This window comes from Cebus imitator, unplaced genomic scaffold (genome assembly GCF_001604975.1).
Source record: "Cebus imitator isolate Cc_AM_T3 unplaced genomic scaffold, Cebus_imitator-1.0 Scaffold22, whole genome shotgun sequence".
NCBI classification, from domain to species: Eukaryota; Metazoa; Chordata; class Mammalia; order Primates; family Cebidae; genus Cebus; species Cebus imitator.
The window spans coordinates 4,629,445-4,655,897 of record NW_016107337.1 but is presented as its reverse complement, the minus strand read 5'-3'; the positions used below and the strand labels follow the sequence as shown (position 1 = coordinate 4,655,897).

General features: G+C 37.7%; 1 protein-coding gene across 3 annotated transcripts; it reads right to left on the bottom strand.

Annotated features, from left to right (window-relative positions):
* On the bottom strand, positions 1-25,811 carry IMPA1 (inositol monophosphatase 1). 3 transcript variants are annotated; one of them, XM_017521844.2, is made up of 9 exons: positions 25,290-25,811; positions 22,116-22,201; positions 21,269-21,402; positions 20,352-20,456; positions 17,471-17,516; positions 15,012-15,120; positions 12,288-12,396; positions 2,550-2,701; positions 1-1,505 (listed from the first exon to the last, which is right to left on the bottom strand). In XM_017521844.2, the coding sequence occupies exons 2-9, from the start codon at positions 22,176-22,178 to the stop codon at positions 1,390-1,392; spliced, it is 834 nt and encodes a 277-aa protein (XP_017377333.1). In that variant the 5' UTR covers positions 22,179-22,201; positions 25,290-25,811; the 3' UTR covers positions 1-1,389. The 3 variants fall into 3 exon arrangements, with proteins under 3 accessions (XP_017377333.1, XP_017377335.1, XP_017377336.1); XM_017521846.2 differs by having other exon boundaries at positions 22,116-22,181; positions 25,290-25,420; XM_017521847.2 differs by having other exon boundaries at positions 22,116-22,178; positions 25,290-25,379.
* Between the last annotated feature and the right edge of the window lie 642 nt (positions 25,812-26,453).

The following is a 26,453-nucleotide window of genomic DNA, read 5'->3' as shown; positions in this document are numbered from 1 at the left end:
ATTAATTTAAAGTTTTATTCATGATCATTTTAATTAAAATAAATTTAATTGCAAAAATGTGTCCTAGAATAATACAGTATCAGATGTTTTAAGTGCTGTGATCAACAGTACAAAATAATAGCACTCAAACCTTAGTATCACACATATTTATTAGATATACACAACAATAAAATCACCCCCTACCTTGAAAACTTTATAGAAGCACTTTTCATTTTACAGCATAAAGCTCATATGAACCTACAATAAGTCTAGTACTCTGTTCACATGCCAAGGGATAAGGCTGAACAATAAATTAACCCTTTCAAAATGTCTACGAACCAGTACAATTTTCTTTTTGAGTTCTGCAGGGCAACGACCACTAAGAAATATTTTTAAAGGCCGAAGAGAACCCAGCAGCAATGAAGTGAATTAAGTAAAGAGACTAAGAGAAAAATGAATAGTTCAATATTAACAATACAGTATATTTGCCAGCATAGTCCAATCAGTGTAAACACCTTTAAAACATGAATGCTGGATTTAGTAAAATGTTATATTGTATCTAATTATGTCAGATATCTGATGAGAGTGCTTTTTATTATAGAAATAGTTTCTTCTCTTTTACGCAGGACTTTAAAGCAAATCCAAATAGGCAACTGTTTTGGAAAATGTATTCACTGCATAAATGCCCACAATAAGCAATGCTATCTGGCTGTATGGTAATGTGAAATGGCATGGTAATGTAAAATATAAAAAATTTAACTAGATAACCTTTACTTCAAGCCTGGAGCAAAAATACAGAATGCTGAACTCATTACTTTATGTATGTATTATAACAACTAGGAATTACTACCTTAAAAATATTCATTCATACAATGTTTGTTTTTAGTTGCCTAGATATGTATGTAATGGGCCAAGTGTTATATGAGCCCTGAAGAATAAAACAAAAAAGGTTCTCTGCAAAGAAAAAAATGTTGGCCTAGGAAGTATTCAGTATATCCTTACAAATTTAATTATATACGGTTTTTAAAACTAAAGAGAATTTTTTTTCCAAACAGGTAACTTTCTAAGTGGGTGTCTCTGTACCTATATAATAAGTCAAAATTTCAGGGGACCACAGATATTTAGAAACACCAAATTGACTATTTCAGCTGATGTTATACTTATCAACTGCACTTCCTGGGTATGTTCCCTAAAGTACATTCTAACATACACATGTTTTTAAATCAATGAAACAAATATTATGTCAATTCTTACAAACCTAGTCATAGTAAAATATGGAACAAGTTCCAAATTTTTAACCTGGACAAAGAGAATTTAAACCAAGCATTATCATACTCTTGAAACACATATCCATCGGTGAGTCACCAAATCTGGGAAAAGCATCTGCAATCGACTAGGAGGCTACTGTAATTAATCTTCATCGTCTCGTTGCAAAGGTACTACCTGAATTTCTTTGGCTATTCTTTCTGCTAATATTCTATTATTTGCAGCAATTACTCTTCGTGACATCAAATCAAATGGTCCACCTAAAAGCAAACAAGTATGAAAACAGTTTTATCTGGTACAAAAATAATTCATATAAAACTAGTATAGCAGTATGTACTATGGTCACATAACATTTTAATACTTTCGGTTTTCTTAAACAAAAATCTACTCTGTTACATTTCTACAATGTGGAAGCATAGGCAATATATAACTAAGTATCTAAGCATAATTTTTGATTAGATAATGAAGTCCTATCAGTTAGAAAATGTCATATTTTATTTCTATTTTTACGCATTCTTATTACCTCTTTATTGTTTAAGAATCTAAAGACAGAAAATGTAAATCCAATGCATTTTCATACCATTGTCCTTCCCATTTCCTATTCCTCTGTTGCCTTTCTCCCAGATCACTGGTGAATTCTTTCAACCCAGATTCACCCTTCACTTTAAAATTTTCACCATCAGCTCAAAGTAAATATTTCACTTCTCTAGTTGCAACACAGAGAGTGATGGTGGAAGAAATCCATCATCAACTATCACCACTGTCACCATTCAAAGAGCTCTGGGTACAAGCTTCAGAATCAGTGACTGTCTAGGCCAAGGCTGTCCAATCTTTTGGCTTCCCAGGGCCACACTGAAAGAGTAAGAATTGTCTTGGGCCACATATAAAATACACTAGCACTAATGATAACTGATGAGCTAAAATTTTTTTTAAAAAACTCATTATGTTTTAAGAAAGTTTACAAATCTGTGTTGAGTCACATTCAAAACCATCCTGGGCTGCATGTGGCCCATGGGATGCAGACTGGACAAGCTTCGTCTAGGCTTTTTCTATAGCCTTTCAGGAGTACCTGAAGCTCTCACTAGAAAAGGATTAGCCATTTACCATTGTAAGTCTCGCTTTACCATTAGCTCTTATCCTCACCTCTATCTCCTAATGCTTATTTTGATTCTACACATACATATATAGCTTGTTTCTGCTTCAAAAGCTGCAGTATAACATGCATCAAAAAGTTTTTTAAATTCTACATATGGAAAAAAGTCCAATAGAAGTGTGGAGATCTGCTTTATTGTCCATAATTTTACCTGTAACATCCATCAGCACACCACCAGCTTCAGTAACAATAATACCAGCTCCTGCAACATCCCAGCAGTGAATTCCCATTTCATAATATGCATCTGCTCCTCCAGTTGCTACAAGGCACATATTAACAGCTGCTGTTCCAACACTCCGGATCCTAGCAAATACAATTTAGAAATAAAATTGAAAAAAATAATCCTTCCAAGTAAGATATTCCTCCTTAACTTCACTTTAAGTGTCAATTGAAGAAACTTGAACCAATCTAGAGGGTAAAGATTTTAAGAGGTGACATCTAATTGTAAAATAAAAGTATGTATAAATCTAATTATCATGGTATGTTATATAATTCACAAAACTAACCCTCACAAAGCAATAATTTAAAAAATTAAACATTAAAACAATAAATTTTCAGAAAAAAACTGAAAATAATGCTTAATTCAACTATAATAAAATGCAAGCATATTAATATTTGTCTAAATCCAGCTATTAAAGCTTATATTATTTTACACACATACAAACATACCCCACAATGCAAATAATCTCTAGGAGGCGTAAAATATCATGGTACTGGTCATTCTCAATTGGGTTTGCATCATACATCTGCCTAAAGCAACAACAGCACACCAGGCTCTGCACAGACCTAAGCCTGCCTTGGAAAATTACTGCAGGTTTTCCCTCTCATAGACCCTCTTCCTTGAAAACAAGTTAAGTTAAATATGAATACACTTGAAAGGAATTATAGTAATAATTTATTCAGTAAAGAATCATCAATGTTAAAATTAGTGGGTGAAAGTTTGATACTTACAGAGTGTCAAAGTGTCTCTCCACAAGACACATAGTAAGTACAATGGAAAAATACCATCTTTACAATGATCCAGGTTATTATCACTCATAATGGAACAAAAAGAAATGTGCCTGATAAAATGCACTGAGAAGAACAGAACATTACTTCTGTGGCATTCCTGGCAAAAATGCATAATCACGAGAAAACCAGACATTCAAATCAAGAGACAAACTACAAAATAATTGGCCTATACTTTTGAAAAATGTCAAGGTCATAAAAGACAAATACTAAGCAAGTTCTAAATTAAAGGAAATTGATGAGAAATGACAATTAAATGCAATGCATGACTCTGGATTGGATGTTGGATTAAAATTTTCAAAATGTGAATAGAGTCTTTATATTAGATTATGTATCCATGTTAATTCCCTTTCCTTTATCATTGTACTGTGGCTGTGTTAGACAATGTCCCTTTTGTTAAAGACATGCACACTGAAATGTGTATTTAGAAGACAAACATCATCATGTTTGCAAGTTACTTTCAAGTAACAAACTTCTTCTGCAGCCGTTTAAAGCGATAGAAATAAGGGAGTGAGTTCTGTTTAGTGAGATCTTTCACAGTTTATTTATTTAAAAACATGGGAAACTGGTGACTAATGTGGTGTTATGAATTTTTATATCCCAAAAATTAAAATAAAAAAATATTGCATCTAAGTACATCCTTCAAGTCAAAGAAATTTAAAAAAGGGTTAGAATAACATAATGTCATTGATTTGGCATGTTTTCCTTCATATGCTTTTGCCACACATCAAATTTGAGAAAGCAGTAGTTAAGTGCACCAAATTTTCACAGATGTTTGTTTCCCAGATAAATAAAATCAAATTAACTTTCATGGCATTTTTTTAGTTATAAAGAAAAGTGCATTTCCCCACTTTTCACATGAGATATGTGATAGCTGATATCTCACATCACAGAATGCAAATACCAAGGTCTTTCATAAGTAATTCCCTGGTATTCTATTCAGATATAGAATCCCAGGCTAGTGGAAAAACAGTGATACCTACTAGTGGTGCTTCCGTCACTTCTAATGAGCATCATGGGATTTCAGGCAAGCGGTCTTGCAATCAGCAAGAGAATATTCTTTTATGGAAAATATTATCAAAGGATTACCAGATTACTTAACTACCAGGTGATTAAGACTAGGATGTAGATTCTGTGCTATGTGTTCTGAATCCTATCTTAGCGTAGTCCTCCTATACAGCTGTGGTCCTCCTATATAGCTAATATGGTATATTGTAAAAAGGGTTATGTTTGATGTAACAAAGATTTGAGTTTGCTCCCATGCTAAGCTGCTTAAAAACCATAATCTTGAAGAAGTTTCTTTTCTAAGTCGTTGCTTTCATGTCATCAAATAAGGATTCCAATTTACTTTGGACAAGTGTACTAATGACTACAGCTAATATTTATAAAGCACCTAGCAGAGTGCCTAGCATATAGTGTTCATAACAAAAATAGCTACTTTTATGATAAAATTATTCTCTAAACCATGTCAGAAAATGTCATATACCATACATAGTGCATTTCATCTACATGAATTCCTGAAAATTAAACAAAGGAAATGGATTCAGAATAATTTACTTTGCCTCATAAATGTTAGTTCTTAGGAAACTATTAGACTGTTTCTGCTTGTTTAAAGCATTCATTCAGATTATAACTCTCTTTAGTTTCATTGCTTGCATATGTAATTCTGAAATCCCATTGCAAAACTGAAGAATCAGCTGAATGTAAAAGATCATGAAAGAAATCAGTAAGTCAGTATTTCTCCTTAGTAATATTTTCCTGGTTATACTTTTGAAAAAAATCTGAAGTAAAAATTAGTTTTTATTTCATCCAACAGCAAAATTAAAGGTGAAAGCTATAAACCTCTTGTAGTTCTTTTATGACTAACATAACCATTTTACAGCCCATGGTTAAAGTCTTTGCTTCAAGATAGCACACTGCAGCAGCAAGTTTATTGCCATTCCCTCAAGGGCATCATTCTGGGGGGTTCTGTAGCTATTTGACCAGACTCTCTTTTACTTTACTCATTACTATATAGACCACATATGCAGAGTACATAATTAGTTTGTACATGGTCAAACTGTATTTTGAAGATTCTGACTCCTAAGAGAAGTTCAATATTGAAGAAAATGATCTGGAAGCCAGGATTGTAGTCAATATTTCCATCCACCTATGCAATCTCAACCAGCCACATCACATCCTTGAACCTCAGTCAACTCATCTACAAAATAAGGCTAGATATTAGATGATCTTTGATCAGTTCTAAGACTCTTCTAACTCACTGATGATATTTTCAAAAAGAAAAAGGTAAGAATAGTAGGTGGTGAAAACAGTATCTGTGGTTATTCAAAATCCCCAGATTTTGTTCAATAATGGATTTTTATTGTGATTTTTCACATAGACAACTATGGTCAAAGAAATGCTATTTAATATAGCATTAACTATTTTAAAGTTAAGGACCTCAAACCTCTAGCTTTTCTTGAAGATTTAAGGATAAAAATAAGGGTAAATATTTCCTTTTAATTTCTCCATATATAAAACTGTCATTACAGAGAGCCTCTGAGGTTTGGAGAATAATAATGGCATGTCAATTTTTGAAACTTCCTATATATCCTCCTGGAGAATAATCATATGAAATTAATAAGTAGAACAAATAAAACCCATAGGACCCATTCCTTCAGCATTTCTAGAAATCAGGAAGCACAAACTCTCAAACTACCTCTAAGTAGAAGAAAACAAATAAATGATTTCTAACAGAGCACCAGAAGCACTAGATGTGCAGAGTAGGGGAGAGGAGGCAGAAAAGACTTTGTAAAGGAAGGGCAGGGAGGAGCAGAGGACCCACAGGGAACAAAGACAAAACCACCCTCAGAAAAGCGTAAGTGAGACAATAAACACAAAAACACTGAGCACAGATCAGCACTTGGTAATTCATAGTCCTGGCTACAGGTAAGGGGCTAGAAAACACGCAGAACCTGACCAGGCAGCTTCAGAGAAGCTGTGATTCTGAAGGAGAATCAGATAAGATAGTAGAGGTTGTACTCCTTGCAAACAAGTAGAGGAAAAGTAGGAACTACGTGAAAACTTAAGGATCCTGCAGAAATGAATAATAAACAAGAGAAGTCAACTCTATCTACAACCACCAGATATTCATAAAAGAAAATGGACAGAAGGGCACAACTGGCAAAATAAGAAATTCTGAAACCAGGAACCCTGATCACAAAATGAAATGAAATAGGAAAAAGTAGACCACATTCACACAAAACTACTGCAAAACATCAGACACTGTTAATAAAAATGGTTTTGTTTTTTCTTTTTGTTTTTGCTATAAAGTCTCCCCCCAAAACCAACAATGAAGGGGAATAAAATGAATATGAATTCAATCTGATTTAAATATTTTCAAACAAAAACTTGTGAATATTTTCTGTTAAATCAGATATGGAAACTAAGAGCAGAAATGGACCAAAACACAAACATAAAACAAGATGACTGAACTCAGGAAAGAAATGGGGTGGGGAAATAAAAGACAAAATTATGTCAGGAATAAAGAATAAATTACAAGGTACCAATAAATGAACAGATGAAAAGAAAACTTAATAAAGAGAAATTAGGAAAAGCAATAAAAGAAGTAAAAAGAGACAGAGACAAAGTGGATGAAATAAAGACACCAAAGAGATGGAGCATTCCTACTGATGTCTTTAAAGAAAAAAAATCATAATAGAAGTACACTAGTATTTAAACTACTACATCTTAAGAAAACTTTCCAGAAATTAAAAGGACATGAATCTATTTACCGAAACAGGTAACTGACCCAGAATGAACAATTCTAAGATATTTCCTTTAGAAACTGTTAGCCAAAAATTAAGGGGAAAAAAAACAGCCTCCAGTTAAAAGATAAAATAATGTAAAAGCCAAGAAAAATTAGATTCACATCAGATTTCCCCAAAACAATATACAAAGCAAGGCAACAGTGAAAGAACATTTTCAAGAAATTTATACTTTCATTAAGGATACTATATCCAGCCAAGCTGTCCTGCAAGTCTCAAGGCCAAAGAAAAGCATTTTGGAAAATACCCAAACTCAGGGAAAATTGTGCACATGTGCCCTCCTGCAAGGAATCTACCAGAGGATGAACTTCATCCAATTAAAAAGGTAGCTGGAATACTTCACAGAAGGACTGCGGGCATTATATAATGTCAAATAAAGAACTAGGATCAAAGAGCAGGGTCGTGGGTTGAAGAATATGTAAATATAATATGTTCTGGTAAAGTAGACAGAATGCAACTTTAAAAATGGGATAAAGAGCTATATACAGGGAATGGGAGATAGTTATATAGGCAATAGGGAAAGCCAAAACATTCTAGATAGTAAATAATTAATAAAAGAATATTAAAGGTACTATAAAAAGTTTTATTACAAAAGAAACCCGCTGGAATAAAACATAATCTTTATAAATACAAAAGAAATTTTAAAAGAAGCAGAGAAGGCACATCAAATGAACACAGTAACTACAACATCATAAAGACAGTAATTTTAACACAAAATACAACAGAATTGAGACAAAAGCAGTCATATCAATAAATCAATAGGCCTAACCTATCTATTAAAAGAAAAATATTTTCAAATTGACTTATAAAGTGAAATTCCACGAAACGCTGTATACAACTGGCACACTTCAAATGCAGTGATTCAAATGACTAAAAACAAAAGGATAGACAAAGATTTATCAGGCAAATAGCAACAATAAGAAATCAGGGGGCCAGGCACAGTGGCTCATGCCTGTAATCCCAGCACTTTGGGAGGCCGAGAGGCAGACTGCCAAGCTCAGGAGTTTGAGACCAGCCTGGGCAACATGGTGAAACCCCATCTCTACTAAAAAATACAAAAAATTAGCCAGATGTGGTGGCATGTGCCTGTAATCCCAGCTACTCAGGAGGCTGAGGCAGGTGAACTGCCCGAATCTGGGAGATGGAGGTTGCAGTGAGCCAAGGCTGTGCCACTGCACTCCAGCTTGGGTGACAGAGTGAGACTCCGTCTCTAAAAAAAAAAAAGAAAAAAAAAGAAAGAAAGAATTGCAATTCTGATGTCAAAGTAAATTTCAAGCAAAAAAACATGAAACAAGAGATAGAACACATAAAAATTACACAGTAAACTATGTATGTAACTATTATGAATAGCCATGAAATAACATAGTTTCCAACTACATAAAATAACAGAGTTGCAAGAAGAAATACAGAGAAACACACTGAAAGAATCTGATACATCAGAGACTCTCAGTATAAGACAGGGCAAGTAGATAAAAAAAAAAAAAAATTAATGAGGTAAATCTTTTGGCTATATATTGAATGTTATACCCTGAAAATAGAGAATTATACCATTTTCAGTGCATATGAAACTTACAAATATTGATTATAGAATAGGGTACAAAGAAAATATCAGTAGGTTCCAGAAAGCAGAATTATTATAATGTAATAAAACTACAGATAAAAGATGAAATTTTTAAATAAGCCAAAAGGTGTCTGCCATGGCCGAATGTTTGTTCCCTCTAAAACACATGTTGAAACTTAATCATGAATGTGGCAGTACTGGGGGGGTGCTTTTAAGAAGTGATTAGGTCATGAGGGCTTTGTCTTCATGAATGGATTCATCTATCCATAGGTTCATGAATTATAGGTTAAGAGTGCGGTGATGCTGATAACAAATACTTGAAAATGTAGAAGCGGCTTTGAAATGGGTAATGGGTGGAAGATAAAGAATTCAGAGAAGCAGGCTAGAAAATGCCTGCATTTCCGTGAATAAAGCATTAAGGGAGATTTTGGTGAGGGCTTACAAGACAAGGCCATGGAAAGTTTGGAACACCTTGGAGGTTGCGTTAAGTCACTCTGGCCAGAATGCTGATAGAAATCGGAACAGTATTCTGATTCAGTCTCAGATAAAACTGAGGAACAAAGTATCCTGGAGGAAAGGCCATCCTTGTTATAAAACAGCAAAGAACTTGTCCGAACTGTGTCCATAACTGAGAGTTTCTTGAAAGCCTAAACCTAAGAGTAAAGAATTAGGGTATCTGGTAGAAGAAATTTCTAAACGAATTATAGAAGGAGCTGCTTGGTTAATTTTGGCCACTTAAGCTGAGATTTGCAAGCAAAGGAGTAATTTAAAAACAAATTTTTAATTAAAAGGGAAGTAGAGTAGCCAGATGCAGTGGCTCACGCCTGTAATCCCAGCATTTTGGGAAGCCAACTTGGGCAGATTGCTTGAGCCCAGGAATTGGAGATCAGCCTGGACAGCATGGCGAAATGCCATTTCTACAAAAAACACCAAAAATACAAAAATTCACTGGATGTAGTCATGCAAACCTGTGGTCCCAGCTACTTGGGAGGCTGATGTGGGAGGACCGCTTGACCCCAGGAGGTTGAGGCTGCAGTGAGCTATAATCATGCCACTGCAATCCAGCGAGGGCAACAGCATGAGACCCCATCTCCAAACAAACAAACAAACAAACAAAGGGAAGCAGAGCAGAAACACTTGGAAAATTCTCAATCTGGCCAAGTAAAGAGTGAAAAAGTGTGTTCAGAGGAGGAAACCAAGGGCTAGCCAGGAACCATTTGCTAAACAGATTAGCACAGCTACAAGGGAGCCAGGTGTTATTTCTAAAGACAATTAAAGAAAGAACCTGAAGGCATTTAAGAGATCTTGAAGACTGTCCCTCCCTTTACTGGTCCACAATGGGCCTGCCCTTATCAGGGCAGACTTGTTTCATGGAACAGGCCAGGACACTCTCCAATACTGGCTGCCCAGAGCTACCAAAGACGGTGCTCACGGCACCCTAGCCAAGGTCAAGTGATCCCAGGTGTGAGTTATACCACATCTCTACAAGGTATAAGTTGTAAATCTTGGCAGCATGACACTAATTCTTCAAGCTTGCAGAAAGTAAGAGCTGTGGAGGCTTTCCAGCCTCCACTTGGCCTCAAAGATTGTCCTCAGAAGCCTGGGAGCCCAGGAAGAGACTTGTCTCAAGGGCAGAGCCACAGTAGAACTGTGAGAGTAGAGGTAGCAGAGACTCTCCACCAAGGTAAAGCCTAGCAGAGCCCAGGAAGTAAGGCCACCACAGGGAGGCCCCACAAGGGTAATGCCTGACTAGCGGAGCCATGAAAGCAGGACCACCACTGAGACCTCAGAACTATGGAGTCACTAGCCACATGCAAGGTACACCTTGGAAAACTTCAGGCACTGGACTCCAATCCGTGCCAGTAGACATATGGGCTATACCTGCAAAGCCACAGGGGCATGGCTGCCAGAGGCCTTTACCCAGCCCTCAACCCCCATTGTGTCCATGAGGTGGTACATGGAGTCAAAAGTGATTATTCTTCAGCTTTAAGATTGCATGTCTGCCCTGCTGGGTTCTGGACTTGTCTAGGGCCTGTTTTTCTTTTTGCCTAATTTTCCCTTTCGGAATGGGAATGCCTGTTGTATGCCTGTGTCACTACTGTATCTTTGAAGCAGGCAGATTGTTTTGATTTCACAGGCTCATAAATGAGACTCTGGACTTTAAATTTTTAAGTTCATGATAGAACAAGTGAAGACTTTAGAACCCTGGGGTTGGAATAAGTGTATTTGTATGTGAAAAAGAGAAATCTAGGGGTGCCAGGGGAGGAATGCTGTGGTTTGAATGTTTATTGCGTCCAATACTCATGCTGAAGCTTCATCCCCAATCTAGCAGTACTGAGAGGTGGGGTCTCTAAGAGGGCTATGCCCTCATGAATGGATTAATCCACTGATGGGTTAATAGATTAATGTGTCATCACAGGACTAGGACTGGTGACTTTATAAGGAGAAAAACAGAGACCTGAGCTAGCGTGCTCAGCCCCACCATGTCATACGTGCTACTGCAGGACTCTACAAAGACTCTCCATCAGCAAGAAGGCCCTCATCAGATGCAGCCCCTTGACCTTGGACTTCTGAGCCTCCTTAACTTTAAGAAATAAATTCCTTTTCTTTATACTATAAGAAATAAATTCTTAACTATATAGAAATAAATTCTTTTTCTTTATATATACACATTGCCCAGTTTCAGGTATTCTACTGTGAACAACAGAAAATGGACTAAGACAGACTCTCCTTGTGAAAATGTAAGAATATAACTCTTCAGTGAAAGAAGAAATACAAGCGAATTACAGAATTTATGAAAAATAATGATAAAATAGTAAATATCAGCATCTTTGGGATACAATGAAAATAATGATGAGATGAAAATTCATAGCCAAAATACTTAAATCAATAAACCTAAAGGAATTAAAATAAATTTTCTAATCAAAAAGGAAAAAAAGGAAACAAAACCAAAAGAAAGCACAAGGACAAAAATAATAGTGCAGAAAAAAAAAAACAGGTAAAATTAAAATCCTGGTTGAGAAAAAAGAACAAGGAAAAAAACACAAATAGACAAAATAAGAAGTGATGAGGGGGAAACAACAGCTGATATAGAGAAGCCAGAAATTAATTATAAGAGTCTCTCTTGTAGAATTCTATGCAAATAATTTGAAAACGTAAAGGAAGTCAGTAATTTCATAGGCAATGAAAATGTTCCAGATCAAAGGAGGCTAAGGAGACATGATAACTAAAAGTAACGCTGACTCTAGACTGAATCCTACTCTATAAGAAGGCAAATGCTATAAAGAACATTAGTAGATCAACTGACAAAACTGAATATGGATAACAAATTAGATTAAAAGTATATTTATGAAATCAGTGGTTTCCTAAATGGTTTCATGGTATGGAACAGAATCTCCCTATTCTTCAGAAACCATGATGTATATAATTTACTCTAAAACAGTAAAAGGAAAAAAAGCGTGTGTATGCACACACACGTACACAAAGAGAGACAGCATAAAGGTAAAGCACTTACCCATGAACAGGAATGCAAAAAAGCTTTTCCAAATTAGAAAGAACAATTCTTACAGTCTCTGGTGTTCTGGAAGAGCCCAACTCGGTCACCAAGAGTGATTTGGTAATATCTGAAAAGAAAATGTTAGGTTTCAATATTTAGAATTCTAGAAAATATCTGATACTTGTAATTCAGAAGAAAACATTTGTATCTCTCTTCCTTGTTTTATCAAATGTTTGTGTTTAAATATTAAAATACTGACAAATTTATTATTCCAAAGTAATCCTGTTTATAAGCATCAGAGTCCAGCTGCTTAGACTCTTCCTGAAAAAGTACATAAGGTAATCAATTTGCCTGCATACATAACACCTTTGGTGGGAAACAAGCAAATATCTTAAATATATAAAAAGGAAAAAGGAGAGATTAAATTCAATAAGGGATTTATGTACAGATTTGTAAGAAAACAAATTACAGTAAAAGTAAAAATTTTACTTTTACAACAAAAGTAAAAATCTCCGACATCCATTTACAAGGCTGACAGATAATCCAGGGCTTTCCATTTTCCTCTGGAACATCCTGACTGAAGCTCAGGACACACTCAACACCCCACATCTCACCTGCTCCCACCAGCTAAGATGTATGTTCACCAGCTATATTTGTTCTGAGCATTTTTGTAACTGCTGTACTACTTTTAATAGTTAATAATTTAGGGCCAGGCATGGTGGCTCACCCCTGTAATCCCAGCACTCTGGGAGGCTGAGGTGGGCCGTTCACAAGGTCAGGAGTTCCAGATCAGCCTGGCCAACATGGTGAAACCCCATCTCTACTAAAAATACAAAAAAATTAGCTGGGTGTGGTGGCGTGCACCTGTAATCCTAGCTACTTCTGAGGCTGAGGGAGGAGAATTGCTTGAACCCGGGAGGCGGAGGTTGCAGTGAGCCAAGATCACGCCACTGCACTCCAGCCTGGGTGACAGAGCAAGACTCCGTCTGGGAAAAAAAAAAAAAAAAGTTACATAATTTAATGCTTTGTAAAGTGAAGAAAGACCATGCAAAGGAAAAGAGTGGTTTCTATGAAAGCTACCACATTCCTTCAGGTCTAAGATGTGTATTTTTTCACATGTTGACATCTAGAAAATAAGAATATATCCTCCATTTCATGGGGTCTTAGATTTTAATAAAAAGGAAATAGCCTAAAAATCTGCTCTTTAATTAAGTGTTTGATTGAGAGAGAAAAGTATAAAAGTCTAGAAAGATTCTAAACTCGAACTATTTTGCAAGTATCTGTAAGTTCTTGTTGCACTGAAAAGAATCTCAAAGTGCAAACAGCGGCAAATGCTTGATGTGGTTTATGGAAGAACAGAAACTTAAAACTTCAGTAAGCTGTGAGAAAGAAAAAAAAAAAGCTTTAATCTACACAATGCCCGTCCCTTTAAATTATCAGGCCCGAAGAGTCATTTAAAATATACCTGCAGACAGTCTCACTCCCACTGGAGCTAAATAATTACCACTTGAAGCCACTTGCTTTGGGGGCTCTAGACTAACTGATGCCAAGTAGTCATAAAATGCCATACACCCTATAATTCAACAGTGTATAGCCAATCACTAAGCAATGTTATTTCTGTAAACAAATGAGAATTCCTGAAGAACAGCTTTTCTAATCATCCCCTCTCCCAGCGTGTCCCTTTTTCTTTAAAAACCTCAGCCTCTCCTAAGTTCTCTGGAGCACTCTCCAGGGCAATCTGGAAGTGTGTCCAGGGCTGCTGTCCTCAACTTTGGCCCAAATAAACTCTCTACATTAATTTTGCATGAGTTTCCTTATTTTAGGTCGACAGATATAATAGAGAAGGAAAACTTAAATTGCCGTTCAGCTCATATAAAATATGTATGTCTCATTTTCAGTGATTCCCAGCTTAAATGGACCTTTCCCCCCCATTTATTTTGTAGTAATTGGTCCTAGGAACATCAGATCAGGGGAATTCCGCAAAGAATTTTAGATGCAGTAGAGAAAACATAAACCATGAACTCCACAAGGACAATGTGAAAGGAAAATAAATCTGAGGACCCAAAAATCACTAATCCAAGGAAAAAGTCAAGCTGGGAACTATGTCAGCCAAATCTGTCTCCCATTTAATTCCTAAATAAGACACCTATAAAGATAAAAGAGCTACATAACTCCCTCACAATTTGCCTACAAGGAAATTCCTTGCGGGCCTCAAGATCCTTACCCTAAAACAGTTCTGGCTGAATTTCACCCTGGCAATGTAGCCTGACAGCTTACCTTCTTCACAGGTGTGGAAGAGAAAGTCAATCCCCTGCTCATCTGAGACAAATTCATATCTGATTGCTTCCTCTGCCCTACTCTTTATGTAAAAATGCAGATTCACTGAGCCAGACTCAATTGTATTTTCAAAGGCTGATTCAAGACTTAAAAGAATGTAATCATTTGTCTCTTATCTACCTATAATCTGAACACTGAGACCTGTCTCAGATATTTTGGGTTCACAACAGGAAGCCAGTCTTAATCATATTCCTATCTCTATCAAAAAATGCTGACCCTGAAGAGTCTGTCAATTACATTTCTGTCCCTGCTTCCACTCCACATTTAAAACTGAAGTCAAAAAGAATACAGAAAATAAACACAATTTATCAATGAGTTAACACTTGGAGACATAGGTGAACATTAAAAAACAATAAAATATGAGTACACAATATGAATAGCACCAAAAATTGGAATTAATCCTACCTTCTTGTTGTGAAACCTGCAGTTTTTGACCATTACAAAAGGCACCTTTTCCTTTTCTGGCAGTGTACATCTTATCTTCCATACAACTGTATACAATTCCAAATTCTACCTGCAGAGAAAAACAAGTTTCCTTCACCAAACCTGAGTATGTTTCATCATTAAGCCAATACTTTTTTCTAAGAAAATAACAAGAAAATCTGGTATACTATTAACTATGGATTGAAATGGCTGAACTGTGGGATAGTTAAAATGTTAATTTCCAGATTAAAGAGAAAGAGGTCACCAGAATTGAAATCCTTGATTCTGCTCCCATTCAAGTTCAGATCTAAGAACACCCACCTTACCTCTCTCTCTCCTGACTCAGAAGACAGACCTTTCCTATTTTCTAAGTGAACACTTCTGTGTTAGGACTCCTACCCTCTCATACATTCGGTGAAAAACTACTCCGTCAGCTGATTCCCTTGTCTCCTGGATTTTTCTTCTCATGCCTTTTCATCAAGTTTCTCTCTTCCTTACAAAACCTTCGAAATGTTATTCTATCCTTTTCCCTTCACTGCCAATGAGTAATTTTGCATCTTCTAGTCTCTTAATATATCACGTGGCTTCTGCCCTGATCACTCATTATTCTGAAAGTCCCACAAAGAGAATATCAACAAACTTTCTTGTTTGTTGCCTCAAATGCCTTGTCTGAAGAATTGGAGCCTGCCGGCTCAACATTTATTCAATACTTAATTCAGGACCTCCATGTTCCCAGCATTATTCTCTTAGTTCTACCTCACTTAGTAATTCGTCTCAGAGTTATGATTTTAGAACATTCTTTTCTGCCTCACTGTTATAAGTTAGGCACCTCAGGCTTTTTCTTCCTTCTCCCATTGCTTCCATTTCCCTTTCAGCTCTCCACATTCATACAGGTTGGTTCTTTCCAGTCCACAAATTCCATTTTGGCTCCCATCAACCTCATAATCAGGGGGAAGAACCTGTGATTCCAAACCTTGTCTTGCAAAATCTCAATCAAAGACAAAATCACTCCTTGCCTGATTACCTCCCATTCCTTCCCCATAAATCTCCTTCAAATTTAATCTTAAAAACATTTTCCAATTTTGGCATTTCCTTGGCTATTCTCACTGCCTCTACTTAGTTCAGAATCATCCACACCCCAGTATAATCTCTGCATTGCTAGAATTATCTGTCACTTTCCACTTCAAAACCAACTACCTAAAAATAAAAACTAAATTTTCTTGCACGGACTGGCCACTGTGCCTCACAGTAAGGCCAAACTAACCTCTGTCCCGGCCACTTGCAGTGCTTCCCTCTCCACGAACATCTCACCATTCCCCACACACGTCATGGTCTTCAACTTCTCCAAGCTGTTCTTTCTGATTAAAACACTTCTCTCTTTTTTTTCCCCCCATCTGGAAAACCTCTAGTTTTCTAAGGGCCAACTCACATGACCAACTTCTAAGACCCCTTCCGTCATGAAGATTTTCTCAATCTGCTCTCAGCAGAATTAGTGACATCCTGTGTTCCCAAGTATTTTTTTCTTGGTTTCACCACATATCATCTTTACCTGTTCACACACCTAACTTCGTGCTGAGCTGTGAGTTCAATGTGAGGGCTAGCACACAGCCTAGGGCTGATTACATACTAAATGCTCACTCAGCTCCTTCTGGACATTCTTACTGATTAATACAACCCTGGGCCAAGTTGTCATTTGTCTAATTTGTGTTTTATGTTCAGAAGTTTTATAACTGCTTTTGTACATGTTGATTTTACATATCAAAAGTTTCTTGAAGACAGGTAGGTAAAATGTTAGTAACAATCCTTTACTGTTTGACCAACTAAGTAGCCAAACAGCAATGAAATGCTATAGCTATGTGTTTTATTCTGCTGGACTTTAGACATATGTATCTGGACATAAGACATACTCTGAACTATGCGCAGGTTCCTAAATGGGCTCTGTATTTGCCAACTATGCTTTGGCCCCTGCTACTTGCTGGTCTCTAATGCCTTTCTTCACTAACACCTACTAAAGCATTCCCAGCTCAAATCTCACCTCTTCCACGATGCATTTTAAATCACATATCAACTCCTATCCCATATAATGGTTACTAAATACTGAGTTGTCCTTCAGTTACTTTTGTGTATTTTCTCCTGACAACTCCTGCTTCTCAGAAGACATTAAATTTTGTTNCACATATAATGGTTACTAAATACTGAGTTGTCCTTCAGTTACTTTTGTGTATTTTCTCCTGACAACTCCTGCTTCTCAGAAGACATTAAATTTTGTTCATTGGAAATTTATCATAAAAATTTTAACAGTCCTGTAGCTTATATTCAAAATAATACAGTTATATAAATCAAATATATAGACAAACCTGAATTTATTATGAAAACATATTTACTTTTTCTCAGAAAATGAGAGCAAGGCATATAATCGACCGTATGTTTAAAAAACATACCTTTTTATTTACAGCAAAGCCAATTGAAACAGCTACAAAAGGAAATCTTTAAAAAAAAGGACAAAACACAAATTTACCAACAGAGAACTTTTGTTAATAAAATTAATCTTTTCATAATATAATGCTCATAAAATTTTTCCTACAAAAACTCTCATCTCCACTCCCCACAAAATCTTAAGATGCAGAACAGTCTTTATGGCATATAACTCTTTGTAAATTGGAGATAAAGGGGAGGTATTATATATACACACACACACACACACACAAGATGCTTCTACAGGCATAAAACATCTCTGAAAGGGTCCACAAGAAACTTGTAACAATGGTCATCTCCAGAGATGGATCCTGGGAAACCAGAAATAGAAGTGCAAAGAGCATTTTGCCCAGCATTTTCTATCTTTTGAAGGTCAAATTCCATGAATATAGTAACTACATAAAAATATTTTTTCATGGCCATGCACAGCAGTACACTCCTCCCAGCATTTTAGGAGGCTGAGGCAGGAGGATCACGTAAGCCCAGGAGATCAAGACCAGCGTGCCTAGGCAACATGGCGAGATTCCGTTTCTACAAAAAAAAAATTACAAAATTAGCTGAGTGTGGTTGTGTACACCTATAGTCCAAGCTTCCCGAGGAAGCTGAAGCAGAAGGATCGCTTGAGCCCAGAAGGTCAGGGCTGCAGTGAGCTGTAGAGACACTGTCCTCTAAATAAGCAGTCATCTACACCAGACAACAAAACTTACAACAGATGCTGTCTTCCTAAGTAACCAAAAACGAATAAAAAAAAAAAAAAAAAAAAAAAGCCTAAATTTAAAAAACTTTTAAATCAATTTGGTTAAAAAGCATATATTTTAGTGATTTTTTTCCCCTACGTCCCAGGCCATGATAAACACAAGTACTGCACTTGACAAAATAAATTGCTGTTACATATCTCTACTCCAACAGCAAACTTTGAGCTTGACATCTGAAAAGTAAACGTTAAGCCAACATTTTTCTATAGCTGCATGACAGTTTGAACACAGGTTGTAACTGCTGACTCACAAGAGAATTAAGATCAAGGAAACAGACAAAATAGATTAGACTAATGAAGCTAAGGCTATTGGAAATAAAAACTTCTAAATATGTAAGCAAGTTTTTATTCTAACAAAAATAAGATCATACTATACACACTGTATTGTACAATCTTCTCTTCTGCGAAAATATATTAGCATCTGTCCACATTTAAAAGATATAACATTCTATCACATATAGTTTCGAAATCTTAGCTTTGTAGAGTTCAAGGACTGTATATATACCACACATGTGTACAACTACATGGGAACCTCCAATATGACATCTATATGTAATTCCACCAGAGTTGGCTACTAATTTTAACTCTCACGGGTAATTCCATCAGGCTTTCTTCTAGTAATGTCATATACTTACCCTGTGCCAGACACTATACTAAGTTCTTATGTGAAGGTACTATTTACAGAGTCGAGTAACAAACAATTCCATGAGGCAAGTACTATTAATATGGGCTTTTCATAAATGTTTTTTAATACTGTGGCCTAGAAAGTTTAACTAACTTGCTTAAGGTGAAAAAGCCAGTAAAAAAGCACCAGAATTCAAGTCTATTGATTCTAACACCCATGTAATTTTTATTTTAATTTTTTGCCATCCCCAGCCCCATCCTCCTAAGGGCTAAGGGAAGGGGCTTCCCCTATACTTTTTAAGCCTGTTTTTTTCTCCTGGACTGAACTCATTCTATATCAACAACATTCCAAGAGTGACTTCATTACTTTCACTAAAATACACTCTTTTTTTTTTTTTTTTTAAAGATGGAGTCTTGCTCTGTTGCCCAAGCTGGAGTGCAGTGGCACTATCTTGGCCCACTGCAATCTCCACCTCCTGGGTTCAAGTGATCTTCCTGCCTCAGCCTCCCAAGTAGCTGGGATTACAGGCAAGCGCCACCATGCCCAGCTAATTTTTGTATTTTAGAGACAGGGTTTCACCATGTTGCCAGGCTGGTCTCAAACTCTTGACCTCATGATCCGCCCTCCTTAGCCTCCCAAAGTGATGGGATTACAGGCATGAGCCACCATGCCCAGCTTAAAATACATTCTTTTTTAATCATAATCAGTTTAAAAATTTTTAAATTTATTTTTATTTTCTGAAAACATACTTTTGGCCAGGTACAGTGGCTCATGCCTGTAACCCCAACACTTTGGGAGGCCAAGAGAGGTGGATTACCTGAGGTCAGGAGTTTGAGACCAGCCTGGCCAACATGGTGAAACACCGTCTCTACTAAAAATACAAAAACTAGTTGGGCATGGTAGCAGGTGCCTGTAATCCCACCTACTTGGGAGGCAAAGGCAGGAGAATTGCTTGAATCTAGGAGACGGAGGTTGCAGTGAGCCGAGACCGCACCATTGCATTCCAGCCTGGCCAACAAGAATAAAATTCCATCTCAAAAAAAAAAAAAGAAAAAACCCCATATTTTTACACAATTACTACTAATAGATCCATATAGATCCATGGTATGTGACACTCAAAGGATAGAAAATGGCATGCAGTGCAAAGTGCCATTCCCACTCTTGAAGCAGCAATCTTGTTTGCTTCCCTTTTTAGATAGTGCCAACAGTGAAAAAAAGAATGGTGAACAGGTCACTTGGCACCACAAGACAAGATCACATTAATATTTCTTTACCTCCTCGATATCTGATAAGTCTGCATAATACATTGTGCTCCACTCTTACACTTTATATATACTTTATTAGAATAAAGAAGCATAAACGAAGTATACAATTTTCTAAAGTGTACATGTTCCTAAACATGTTCCTATCTACAGGTCAATCCAGTTAATATGCAAAGAGTAATGATAGTAGAAATTTAAAAACATACCTATGTACAAAGTTAGTTGTTCCATCAATAGGGTCAATGATCCATGTGGGGTTGTCAGTTAAGACACTTTTTTCCCCAGCTGCCACAGACTCCTCACCAATGAAACTAAAAGCAAGAAGGACAAACTCTTAATCTTTATGTTGCTTTCAACCATTTCCAAATCATAACATTTCCTTAGCTACACAGAGTACTATAAAATACACCAAAAGTCTGTACCCTACACTTTTCTATTGTTGCTTCTTCTTCCTTTAGGTAAGGACTGATAAAACCAAAGAAGCTTTAATTTATTTCCCCCAGAGCAAACTGATGTGAAAAATGTCAGAATTCAAATTCTAAGATGTTATACCAGGGTGAGGTGCATGCACACAAACATTTGCAGCAGATGAGAAATCATTAAGGAGATGTAATGATTTTAAAAATAGGTCCAGACACTCTAATACTCCTCCCTTCAAGACACACAGCCTAATGTCCCTTGCCTTGAGTATGAGCTACCCATAGTTACTTGTTTCTAACCAATAAAATGGAAGTGACAGTGTACAAAAGTTTGGAGACTTGTTCACAAATGCCCCTCTGGTTTGCATCTGATTCACTCTGTTTCTCCCTCCATGTGCCACCTGCTCCAGACTAGGAGATGTCAGCTTCCACGTTGTGAGCTACTCTGTGAAGGGGCTACATGGTAAGGAACTGAGAGAAGCTACCAGCAGACAACCCCTCCAGGCACTGACATCTGCCAGCAATCACATGAGTGAATGGATCCTTCAGTCCCAATCCAGCCTTCAGTTGACTGCAGCCCCAAGACTTAGACTAACTTCATGGAAAATCTTGGCAAGAACCATGCAGTTCAGTTACTTTCATATGCCGAACCCTAGGAAATGGTAAGATAATAAACATTTCCTGTACAAAGTAAATCAAAATACCTGTGAGATGGATACTTTTCTTTTATGGAAGAGATAAGCATGTTTTCAACTTTTTGGTCTGTTGCAGTTACCAAATCTACTGGAGAACTTTTCAGCATAACATTCATTTCATTTTTTTGAGCATCACAAACTACCTAAGAAGAGTTTTTGGTAAACAAATAGAAAAGGCATAAATAATTTTAAATAAAAAGATAACATACAGAAATGGTTTAAGACATTCAATCTGTCTTAAATAATATTCTTTAAAGACAATCTTAAAAATGTCTTGCAAATATATCTATAAAATAAGCCTTTAATAGTTATGACTTTCTACAAACAATAATTATATAATCTTACATCGTACTTTAGATCACAACTGTCATCACAGTAAGTTTGATCATATAAAATTAGGGTATACGCTCTATTTAAAGTATTTATTACCATGAACACAAATGTAGATTGATCAAAATGAGTATTTTATTTAACAAAGCAGGCTAAATGTGGTGGTTCACGTGTGTAATCCCAGAACTTTGAGAGGCCAAGGCAGTCCAGGAATTCAAGACTAGCCTGGACTGATGAGGCCCTCATCTTCACAAAAAAATTAAAATAAATAAAAAGTAGCTGCACATGGTGGCTCATATCTGCTGCAATCCCAGCTACTCAAGAGGCTGAAGTGGGAAGATCGCTTGAGCCCAAGGCCAGGAATTTGGGGCTGGATTGACCCATGATCCTGCCACTACACTGCAGCTTGGGTGACAAGCAAGACAGTTTTAAAAAAAGAAACCACACCAAACCAAACAAACAAAACAAGGCAACAACACAGTGTCCTCACCAATCACATTACAACTGACAAAACTGTAGTTCGTACCTCTCCAGCTCGTCGTGCTAGAGTTACTGCATAATCCATGCATTCCTGCCAAGGATCGGCCATCTTCTGAAATATTTAATAAAAATCTGTACAAAGTAGTTATAACTGTCTTAAAAGTCTTAATTATAGAATAGTTAATCCACAAAAGCATCTTAACTAGAAACAGACTGTCATGTCAGGATTCATCCATGCCCTACAGTTTTCCCAAGATTTATGCCTATACGCAGTAAAAAACATTTCTTACCTAAATTACCTCATTTCTACATATAAATATTTTAATAAAGACTATTCTATGAAATTGCTTTGCTTTTCAGTGTGTCCATATAATATTACATTTAAAACAAAACATTCGTTTGGGGAATGGATAAGAAACGACACAAGAAATACTTTAAAAGCTAGGATAATATTTGGGAGGATAATAAAGTGAAAACAAAAGAAAGAACACCAGGAATACCGAAATAAAAGAAGCTTGAAGGGAAGCAGCAAAACGTGCTTAAAAAAATTACGTGTAAAGATGAGGAACTTAAGGCTCAGAGATAAATAATTTGCCTAAGATTCCACACAAATGATACAGTCAGAACTTGAACTCAATTCTGATTTTAAAGTCCATTGTTCTTCCTATCATAACATTCTGGGAAAAGAAAATTCCAGGACCAAAAAATAAAAATAAAAAAGCAAATTCATTTCTCTGAGTTTCAGAGATGAAAAAAAAAAAAACAAAAAACCCAACATATATTTGTGTTCCAAACTGTCCAGCTTTCCATAGACTTCTGAAGACTAAAATAACTCACCACTGGCATGATCACACTCAGAAGTCTGTACCTAGCACAGTAAAGCTTTTTAAGCTGTCAGACTAAAAACTGTGGCACCATTTATACAGCAATACTAATTTCGTCTCTTTTAAAATAGAAAATAATAGAGTTATACCTTGAAGACTACTCAGAAACGTTGGCTTGGGGCCCACATTACAAGAAAGGGGACAGGAGAGGAAAGGAGGGCAAAAGACCCACATGGTGAGTTTCTGCTTGTTGCTTTTTCTTTCTGATAAAAACATTTTTAAAAAAGTTTTTAAAGGAAGCCACTTTCTGAGTCACATAAGCAACTCCTTCAAACTCTTCAAGAATTGTTTCCAAACTTTTTTTCACTCTTACTCCCATTCTGCTCCACTAGTCTTAACAGAACTAGATGTTCTCAAGCTGCAGCTTCTTTCCTGCCAGAAACAGCTCAAGCCACTCACACCCCCACCTTCTAACAACACTAATGTAACTCTACAAATTCTTCTGGTCCCATTTCAAAATCCACTGTCTCTTCTAGAGATTCTCTACCCAGAAGTCGCTATGTGTTTCACCCTTCAATAGATGTTTGCTGAGTACCTATTATACGCTATACACTGCACTATGGGGAGGAAAATCAGGTCTTGTTCGCACTTACTTTTTAGGAGGGGACTCAGACATTAATCAAAAACTAAAGACTACATGCAAAATGTAGTAACTGGAAAAACAAAGGTTATGGAGGAGAAGTGCAATGAGAAGCATCTAACAGGCGAGCTTTCACCTGGACTTGGGCATCAGATCAGGTTTCCCTGAAGACAGGATTAAACCAAGATGAGAAGGACAAGTGAACAGGCATGAACTCACTCAACTGCAGGATGCCTGCTACGTGAAGACTAACTGAAGAGCCTAAGTGTGACAGCTCAGAGATCAAAGGAAACAGAAGGGACAAAGCTGGGGAGGTAGTGAGGATCATCCCCTACATGGCCTTGATTGGAGAGGCTTCAGGAATCACTTCATTGTGGCTACCGAACAGAAAGGTAGAAAATAGGTGTGGGTAGAGGATTAGCAGATTTACATTCAGGATGCAGTAGTGTGGAGGAGACCTGACGATTGGCTGAAACCTGGTAAGGAAGTTTTGCTGGTAGAGAAGTTAAGAAAGTCAAGAGATATCTGTCCTGGGAGAATCAGCAACAGATTGGCTACAGAGTACCAGGGAGAGGAAGAGTTCAGATTCCCTCTGAATCTGGATGCCCAGATTTCCCACTCTGGCAACTGTACAGATAATGGTCACAGTCTACTGAAACAGGGAGTAATAAAAAAAAAGAGTCAAGTTTGGGATATGGGTGGGAGTTTGGGAGATCAGGAGTTTAATTAGCAGAAGATGAGGTGTCTCTGTAAAATCAAAAGATGTCAGTTATGCAGCTGAATCATGGATCCTGAGCTCACAAGAGAGGTATGGCCTGCAGATTTAAACATGTAAGTTACTTGGGTAGACAGCAACTGAGGTCCAGAGTCTGGACATCATTGAATATGCATGATTGACAACTGTGTAGAAATGTAATCCCCACAACATCAGCATGATCCAAAGGGAACAGACTGACTGTGGAAACCCAGCAAGGACTGTCTGTTCAGATTCATCTTGGCCTCTCTGTCCAACACTCCTTTCTCCTGTATACCGCGCCAGACCCCTTTTGAAATGGAGGTCTTATGATCTACAGTCAGACAAGGCAGGTCAGAGAATTTCTTCATGGCTAGTTCTAAGACAGAAAGGTGGTCCAAGGTTGCTCTCAAGGGCTATGGGAGTTATGAGCCAGGAATGGTGGATAAAAACATTGTGTGTGTGTGTGTCCGTGTGTACAGAAATCACAGGTACATTTATTGATGGGCAGGTTCTGCAGTTTACTCACTTTCATTTTCCCAAAGTCATAAATACCTGAACTGTTTTCTGCTGTTTCTGTCCTGGTCATAGCCTCCCAGCGTGGGAGCCAGACCACCTTCTTTTCTGCCTGCCATTTGTCCCAGCAGCGCCACTGCGGACAGCACAGGACCTGGGCGCTGCCCCATCACTTACAGTGACTACATGGCCCTGGAGGTGCGCCAAGTTTCTCAGAGTCGGGCACATGAAAAGGGGCAATTATTCTACAGAAGCAGCCACGGAAGTTAAGTGAGGTCGCGTGGGCGAGTCGCTACTCCAACGTCGGGACTATTCCTGGTCACCCCAGGGCAGCTCCAGATAACGCGGCAGGCAGGGGTCACCCAGATGCGGCCTCCGCCCCAGGCGCTGACCGCGCACCGCGCTCCTCCCCGACCCTGCGGAGGGAAGGGGCCACCCTGAAAACCCACAGCGCCTGCCGAACCCGGAGGGTGTAGAGAGGGGGCGCGAGGAAAACAGGGGTCTCACCTTGAGTCAGAGGGCGTCCTGCTAGCTCTGTGCCCGCCGTTACCACGCTCGGCTCTTCCGGAGGTAGAGGGGCTACCCGCAACAGGAAGTTCCGCCTTTTAAAACTCGTTCTTGAGGGGGCGTGGTTGCTTCGGGCCCCGCCCCGAGCTGCGCCCTGCGAGGCTCTGCGAGGCCTGGCCTCGTCCTGACCCGCGCTGGAGCATCGAATACAGCATCCTCTTTTTCATTTCTGGTTCTCTTCTCCTGCTTGCCCTTTCATCTCTGAATTTTTTAAAAATGACTTCTCTCTTTATTTTGCCTTTTTATTATTTCATTCTCCATTCATTCGGTTTCCCCTTTAGCTTTCTTTCTCCTTTCTCCCATTTATTCGATAGTACTATTTTGACAAAACCCAAATTGTAGCTATGACTCCGATTGTGCAGTTTTTAGGTGCTAACCTAAAGCTGGTAAACCTATACTAGATTTTTTTTTTTTTTGATAACTGATAACCAGAACCAACTGCCCAATTCTTGATAAATTACTTAGATACTATTTATTAAGGACTTACTATGCTTCGAGCAATTGTATGGGGTATTTTTGTTTTTTTGTTTTGTTGGGGTTTGTTTGTTTGTTTGTTTTGAGACTGAATCTCCGTCTGACGCCCAGGCTAGAGTGTAATGGCCTAATCTTAACTCACAGCAATGTCCGCCTGGCAGGTTCAAGCGATTCTCGTGCCTCAGCCTCCTGAGTAGCTGGGATTACACACGCCCCCCCCCCCCCCCACCGCCCGGCTATTTTTTTTTTTTTTTTTAGGGACCGGGTTTCACCATGTTGCCCAGGCTGATCTCAAACCCCTGGATTCAAATAGTCCACCCACCTCGGCCTCCCATGTAGGGATTACAGGTGTGACCCATCACGTCTGGCTGAATTGTGTTTTTATATGCATTATTTTCCTTAAAGTTTTAACAGTTTCTTGAAAAAGGTATGATTAGCTTTGTCAAACAGATGAGGAAACTGAGGGTCAGAGAAGTTAAGTGATTTGTCCTCGGTTCACACAGCAAGACCAGAGAGTGAAACACACTGACTTGAAAGTTTTGGGGTTCAGAAAATGATACCCCACACAATGAAGGCCTCAGAAGCAAAAATTTTTCTCTGACTCCTGAAGGTTGCAGTGACCCAAGATCA